This window comes from Myotis brandtii, unplaced genomic scaffold, assembly GCF_000412655.1.
Source record: "Myotis brandtii unplaced genomic scaffold, ASM41265v1 scaffold48, whole genome shotgun sequence".
Lineage (NCBI taxonomy): Eukaryota > Metazoa > Chordata > Mammalia > Chiroptera > Vespertilionidae > Myotis > Myotis brandtii.
In genome coordinates this window covers 2,713,655-2,721,594 of record NW_005368341.1, presented here as the reverse complement: position 1 = coordinate 2,721,594, position 7,940 = coordinate 2,713,655, and the positions used below count along the sequence as shown (strand labels likewise).

General features: G+C 37.2%; 1 protein-coding gene across 1 annotated transcript; it reads right to left on the bottom strand.

Annotated features, from left to right (window-relative positions):
• Positions 1 to 4,241: 4,241 nt before the first annotated feature.
• On the bottom strand, positions 4,242 to 7,914 carry RPA3 (replication protein A3, 14kDa). Its single transcript, XM_005876039.2, has 4 exons — positions 7,562 to 7,914; positions 6,127 to 6,201; positions 5,202 to 5,310; positions 4,242 to 4,612 (listed from the first exon to the last, which is right to left on the bottom strand). The coding sequence occupies exons 1-4, from the start codon at positions 7,661 to 7,663 to the stop codon at positions 4,530 to 4,532; spliced, it is 369 nt and encodes a 122-aa protein (XP_005876101.1). The 5' UTR covers positions 7,664 to 7,914; the 3' UTR covers positions 4,242 to 4,529.
• Positions 7,915 to 7,940: the final 26 nt, after the last annotated feature.

The following is a 7,940-nucleotide window of genomic DNA, read 5'->3' as shown; positions in this document are numbered from 1 at the left end:
ATGCTAATTAGACCAGACAGCCAAATGACCTTCCGGATGTCCTTCCCGATGTCCTTCTGGATAACCTTTCGGATGAAGCCAGGGCTGTGAGGGCTGAGGCAAGCCGCCGGGGCTGCTAGGGCCAAGCCCCTTGCACAAATTTTGTGCATTGGGCCTCTAGTAATTAAATAAACCTTAACACAACATTTTGTGGTGAGAGATTCTTTTTTTTTTTTTTTTTTTTTTTTTTTTTTGGTGAGAGATTCTTAATGGCCAAAATAATTGGCTTAACTTTCCTTGGTTATAGTTCAAATGCCTGTGAAAAACAGTCTTTTAAAAAGAGGGGCTAATTAAGTCTCAGTGTCATCTATGGCATTACCCAGAACTATTACGAAGCTCATAGATTTTTCTTTCTCCCAACTTATACTAGTTTTTTGAGAACTGTTACGAAGTTTCATCATGGATATCACATTCTATGGAATCCACAGAGATTGTTGTTCTTTACCTGCTCACCTACAAAAATAATCATGTTGAAAGCTTTTTTTTTCATATGTGAAAGCCACTATTTTCAGTCAAAATATCTAAGAACATGAGGAAATGCTACAGAATATCATGCCCTGCTGTTGACGTTCTATAATATGTAAAGAAGAAACAATGGCGTGCTAACAAGTTTCATCCTCACTGTTAAGATGAAGATATTACACTATAAATTGTTCATAGTCTACACCTCTGGTCTTAATTAGCCAGCTCAAAACCCTATGCTGTAGGTCAAATGGGGTCATGAAGAACATAGTGGCTTACCTCAAACCAACATCGCAATTAGAAAGTAACTTAAAACATATGCTTTATGAGTATTCTAGATTTAACATTACCTTTATAGGAAGAATAACTTGTGGTACCAGGATTATTATTTTCCTTTCAGCAACAGATCAGAATAAAATTCCATGTGGATTAAATAAGGAAGAGAACCAAATTGAAGTTTCACTAAATAGAGCCTCCAGAATTTGGTTGTTCTTAAGGTGGATTTCTTAAAAACTTTAGAGTAATTAAATGTTAAATCTGAGTTGAGACATCTGTAGAGACTATGCTAAACTTCCATAGGTTGAGATTTTCAGAGAGCAGGGACTTAGTTTATATGTATCTCTAATAATTAGCCCAGGACCTGACACAAAATGTTTGTTGAGTGTCTTCATACATGTTAAATTAACACCTTAAAAGACAATCTTGAAATTTGATAAATTTAGTAATAATACTAGTTTATCAAAGAACTTACTCAATGAAGAGATGCTTTCAGAGTTATTTTAATGTTGTCTTTGTCAGATGAAAATGAAAATTATCATTTGAAGAACATCTCTAAAATTACTACTGAAGACAACCATTTGTAGTTCATCATCTGTCACATTAGATTCTGTGTGATATTGCTTTTAGAATATAATATTAGGGAAAGGCTTGATTGTCCTAATGAATTTAAGGCTATTAAAATTCTATGGCCTATTCTTGTTCTTTCTTTCTCCTAGCTTCCCAAGAACACATGGAGCTAAATTTAATGTCTTATTATATTTCCTATTGAGAGTTTTTGTCAGTTGTCATCTCCTTTTTCATTTACCTTTTCATTTTCATAGCCTAATCCTTTTTATAAATGTGATATATGTTAAAAATGTCAGTGTTTTACCCTCAGTCCTTATTTCCAATGGTTATTTCAGCTTTCTGCATTATTGGCTACTCTTTGAAACTCTCCTTCCTTGCCTTTCATGATATTCTTTCAGTCAACAAATACCTATTGAGTGCTTACTAGGTATCAGGCGCCACTGAGTTTCTCCTGGCTCAGTCACTTTCCCACTGCTGTTCCGTCGTAAGTGTGCAGACCCCCCTTTCATCACCCAGTTCTATGGCTTTCTCTCCTTGTGCTGTCCCTTGATTTGGAAATACAATACCTCCCTTGAAATGCTTGGGGCCAGACTTGCTTCTGAATTCAGAATTTTTGGATTTTAGAAAGGTCATAGACCTACCATATGTTATGTAATAGCCTCCCCTGAAGAGCCCTACCCTCTAATCAAATATATTATTTCTTCAGTGAAGCATGAGCGTTTACAGTAAGTGATATAAAGACTATAAGTAGCCCCATTACATTCTTAGTCAGGTTTTGTTGCCAAATGAGTTTTGTCCCAAATTTGGGAAAAAGCTTTTTGGTTTCAGCTTTTGAAAGTGTAGAGAAGGAATTGGTAGATCTTAAAATATTTTAGGCATGGTGTCTCTCAAATCTCTATCTGGTCCTATATTTCCAATGCCTTTTGCACATCTTCACTAAAGGGCCTATCAACTACATAAATTTGTATTGAAGTGAATTTATTGCCTCCTCACAAATTGACCTCATCCTTGGTTCTTAGTCTAAGCTCCTTCTATCAATCACTGTGTCCCATGGAATCCAATATAATTTACCCTGAACTCCTTGCCTCTTATTCTTTGCCACTTCACATGTTACGGTCAAACTTTCATTCCCTCTCCTCTCTGCCTTGATTGGATAGATTTTTAACTACAAGTTCTTTATAAGGACCTCTCCTTAGTGGAGAAGACTAATGAAAGAACTGGCTAGCTCAATTAGGAAACATTTGGCACAAATCAAAATTAGGGAACATTTTGCAAGTATTAAAAAGGATGAGATGGCTCCATGTCAATTGCCAAAACATATTAAAGGAGAAATACATGTTGCTGAACAATATATTGAGATGCTATAGACAATTTATCTATGTAGAAAAAGTTCTGGAAAGCACATCCATAGCAGTGTCCCTGGGAAGACACTAGGAACTTTACTTTCTGACTTTTCTAGTGTTTAAACAAAAGAAAGCTGAAAAAAGGTTATCAGTAAGTTAAGTGTGATAAGGTATAAAGAAAGGAATGTAACATTAAGTACCTAATTCTGCTTGCCTAAGTTGGGGAAAGCTTAGATAATGTTTTCCTTTGGGCACAGAAATAGACATTCCAGTCTGAGCAAATAGCAAGTTCAGTAGCACCCAGATCCTAAAGGGTCTATAGTGGGTTCCAGGAATGGCAACTGGTGCTGGAGGGTGGTTTCAAGGGAGTAGAATTTGAAACTGAGGTGGGCATAGTTAGATTGCAGTGCCTCAAGTATTAATTAGAAATATAGACCTGACCTAGTCAGTGGAGACTCTTTGGAGGTTATTAGCTTTTTTAAAATACATTTTTCATTTTGGAGCAATTTTAGATTTACAGAGAAGTTGCCAAGATAGTAGAGAGATCTTGTATAACCCCTCACCATTTGTCTACCTTCATGTTATCTCACATTACCATGGTGCATTTGTCAAAACTAAGAAACCAACACTGGTATATTATCATTAACAAACTCCAGACTATTCAGTTTTTTCTGTTCCAGGAGCCTATCCAGGATCCCCCATCATACTTTGTTGTCATGTTTCCTTAGTCTTTTCTATGTGAGTTCCTTTGTTTTCATGACCTCAACAGTTTTGGGAGGTAGTGATCAGTTTGTAGAATGTCCCTCAATTTGTGTTTGTCTATGTTTTCTCATGATTTGACTGGTGTTGAGGGTTTTTGGAAAAAAAAAAAGTAAGAGGTGAAGTGCCTTTCTTATCACATCGTATTAGAGGGCACATGATGTCCATGTCATCATTTATGTTCACCTTGTTCACTTTGTTAAGGTAGTATTGGCCAGGTTCCTCCATTGTAAGCTTCCCAGAAAGTTTTCCTCTTCTCACACTTGTCTGGTTTTTATTTATTTTAATGTTTTTATTGATTTTTAGAGGGAGAGACACCTATACATCCATGAGAAACATTGATCAGCTGCTTCCTGCATGTCCTCTACTAGGATCGAGCCTACATCCTGGGCATGCGCAAAAGATGTATGATTCTATTTATATGAAACGTCCAGAATAGGCAAATCTATAGTGATGTGTTAGGTGTGTGTATGGGGGGTGGAGGAACTGGGCTATAATAGTAAATGGTATAGGTTTTCTTTTGGGGATCATGAAAATGTTCTAAAATTGACGGTGATGATTGTACAACTCTGTGAATATACTAAAAGCCACTGAACTGTACACTTGAAATATGTGAATTGTATGTGAATTATATCTTAATAAAATTCTTATCAGAAAGCCAAGGAACACATGGCAGGGCAACTATACTCATTCAAATTACACTCTTTCAAGCTAAAGTGATGGACCGTACAGCTATTAAATTCCAAGTTTGTGTTTGAATACCTGCCTAAAAAATAATAACATGACCAATAGTAAGTACCATTTAAATTTTTATTAGTAAAACAGAAAACAAAAGTCAGACAACTGCTTTGTTACTCTTTGATCTGACCATATGCCCGATAAGTAATTCTTTATGAGGAGGTAGGAAAGAACTGTCAGTATACCAGTTCCATTAAAAATGGCATACTGGAATATCTAATAAAGTTAGGTAAATGAAATTATAAAGAGAACAAATTAAATATTAAAAGTAACAAGAATCTATCCCTCAAATATCAGGGATCTCCTTTAACAGTCTTCAATGCAGCTCATTTGCAATTAAGATCAATCATATTGCATAACCCCCAAAGGAAAAAACTGAGGGAACTCATGGATAATTTTCACAGCTTCATTGTAAAGTCCAAGATCTGAAAAAAACATTTTAGCAAACATTTAATGTACAGTGGAAAGTTGTGATATCAACTACTATCTAAACATTTCTACCTCTTTCTCTTTTACCACCCTTTCTGTCAACTTATTTTCCCAATCCATCTTCTAAAACTGAGATATGGACTATCATATTCTACTATCTAAACATTTCTACCTCTTTCTCTTTTACCTCCCTTTCTTATTTGCCCAATCCATCTTCTAAAACTGAGATATGGACCATCATATTTATTTAACTGTGGCTCCAAAAAATGAAAGACATGGGGGATAGGAGATCATCCATTGTATTATTGTGTTTTAGGTCTTATACATTATTTGATGGCTTTAATCCATATATTAAAACAAAACAAAAGATTAACATTATTTTTGTTTGGCTTAAAAAATTATTTCCACAAATATTAAACTTTACTGAGTTTCTTACAAATACACACACTACTTAGAAGCAGGGCAAAATATCCTCCCATTTTCGAGATCAGAAAATTCTATAGAAATTGAAAATGTAGCAGGCCTGAGACTAAAGAATAAAATTTGTTTTTCTCCTAAATACATGAGACTAAATGCTTTATTTACCAAAAGGATGGTTATCTTCTTTAAACTGGACATAAGATGAGCACATAATGGTTGCCTTGGCTGTTACTCTTCCAACTACTTCCACGATTCCAGAGATTTCTTCATCAAGCTAACAACACAAAGAACAAAATACCAACTTCATGTTATCACATTTTCAGATGATAATTAACTCGGAAAATTGTTATATCTTTCATTTCATGTATCAGAATAACTAAAAATTTACCAATGCCAAAAGTGAAGTGCAACCTGTTAAAAAATGTTTTGAGTACTTGCTGTCAGCATGTCACAACTCCTGTTAACCTTTAGCTATAGCTCTAGGTCCAAAGATACAGCTGAACATTTAAGTTGAAGACAAAATCACTTAAAGATACTGAAACTGTCCAGCAGTTTTATAAGGAGTAATTTGTTCAAAAAGACCAATGAAAGGAACCTTCTATTACCTATTATCTTGCACAGTATATTCTGTATACATGAACCATACAGCATATGCATTTGTCTTAATAAAAGACAAAGAAAATGTAAATATAAAATATAAAGACAAATTAAGTGACAATTGAAAATATATGTAAACAAAAATAGAAAACAGGATTTAAAAAAATATCATATTCATGTTTTCTTAAGGAAGAAAAGTGATTTAAACAAAAGATTTACCTTACATGATTTTATGGTCTTTCAAAAGACATGAGGATTCTCACCTAGCATTTAAGGGATGTATTAAAAAAATCATGGAGTCCAAATAATCACTGGTTAGACATGTAAAGGGAAAAAGAATGTAATACAAGGACAAAAATGGACGTTTACAGCCAGGGAAGTTTTACAAGCTGATCCTTTATACATCCACTCCAAGAACCAAAAATATCAGCAACAACCCAAAACAAGATGTAGAATTAACTCTAATGTGCATAGAATTAATACTTGAACGTACAGGCTCCATCAACTCAATGGTTGCACTTTTCCCTTCTCCATCTGAAAGAATAAACATTTTTCCAGTGGGATGAATCTAAAAGAGAAATACACAATGAAAAAATAAATCCGACATAAAACCTTTAAAATCTCATTAAAATAAAAATATTAATTTGACAAAAGATGGGTAGGTTGACCCAAACTTTTGTAATAGATACATGTGTGCAAAGCAATTGTTTTTTGACGTTTATTTGGTTCAAATTATAATCTTGTGTCACTGTATCCATTCAAACGACCCCGTTATATTTCAATTTCCAGATGAACACCTTTTTTAGTACAAATATGTCCTGTATTTTTATTTGCTATATCATACAACCCTATGCTGAAAACTAAAGGGAGTCCATACTATCTAAAAATGAACTCTGCTGGGGCCCATGATTTAAACAGTACATATTCCATTGAGGGTATGTTTTAAAAATCAGGCATGATTTAGTAAAGAGAATCAGTTGTCAAAAGATCTGGGTTCTAGTCTTGTGAGACAGCTGCAAAGTGTGCAGTCAGGTCTGTTTTGAGTGCTAGCTTTGCTACTTGATGTGGCCTTGAGCATTTTTTGTTTGAATCTTTTAAATTATTTTCTTTTAATCTTTATTAAAGTATTACATAGGTTCTCTTTTTCCCCCATTAGCATTTTCCGCCCCCTCCCCCCCTTCCAGGCCCTCACCATCCCATTATCTGTGTCCACGGGTTATGCATACATGCATACAAGTTCATTGGTTGATCTACACTACTTCTACCAAATTTCCCTACCTGTGAAGTCAGAATAACACCTATTTCAAAAAAAAAAGGTTGTGTGGCTGATATTACTAAGCCTTTATATAATATTCGTTTTCTTTCAGCTTTCTAACCTGGTTCACCGATTCTGAGGGGCCTGTTTTTCACCAGGAGGAGGAAGGGGCTGCACTCTAACACTGGGATAAGATAACAGACAGCTATGGGATCTGCAAGGGGCAATCGAGGAATGTTTTATCGAGAAGTGATTTCAAGGAAAAACGAGGTTTGAGAAGGAGAATTGCAGAAGAGAAGAAAACAAGAAAATCAGACTAGCCGTCAAGTCTGGCTAAACTAAAATATCAAGAAAGTAGATGTGGGAGTCAAGTCTACCATTTCTTTTACGTAAACACAAACAGAACCAGGGCGGGGGCGCTAGAACTTAGAAGGGAGCGCATTCGCAAACGTTGCTATTCCGCGCCATAAAAGAGGCGCCAAAATGGGGCCGCAATAGCTAAAAAGTGCGCAAAAATAAAGCAACCGGGAGCGCAGTGATGTCAAGGCTTTCTATCTGTCCTCCTTCACCCTCCGTTACCCGTTCTAAGGCCGCCCCCAGGCAGTCAAGGGGTCCCTTCCCCTCCCGCCACCCCACGGACTATGACCAGGGAGCCCGGCCGGCGAGCGCGCACCTTTTCCAGCCTCCCTACGAAGCAGACGGGCCGGTCGATGGACTGGGCTAGCATGCTGGCGTTGATACGCGACTTGGGCAACTCCATCACCTCCACCATCATTGCGGACGGAGCTCGGGCAGCCGGCGGGAAACTAGCGGCGCAAACAGCGGCTCGCGGGCGTCTATGGGGCAGAGTTCCCAGGCACCAATCGACGGAGACCAGCCCTCTCGCTCCACCAATGAAACGCGCGGAAATCTCGGCCGGCTTCACGGCGTCCACCAAAGGGAAAGCGAAAGGAGGGACGCGAACGGAAGTGGGGCGATCTGCTGCTTAGTGACGCGCGGCGTCCCGGAAGTGGCCCCGGTCCACGTGGGCGAGGGCATGGAGCGGGGCTTGG

Excerpts from the sequence above, each read along its gene's own strand:
- RPA3 (XM_005876039.2), bottom strand. The coding sequence starts at position 7,663 with ATGATGGTGGAGGTGATGGAGTTGCCCAAGTCGCGTATCAACGCCAGC. Across the intron at positions 5,311-6,126 it reads CCATTGAGTTGATGGAGCCT|CTTGATGAAGAAATCTCTGG; the intron begins GTACGTTCAAGT and ends TTGTGTTGTTAG. Across the intron at positions 4,613-5,201 it reads AGAAGATAACCATCCTTTTG|ATCTTGGACTTTACAATGAA; the intron begins GTAAATAAAGCA and ends TGTTTTTTTCAG.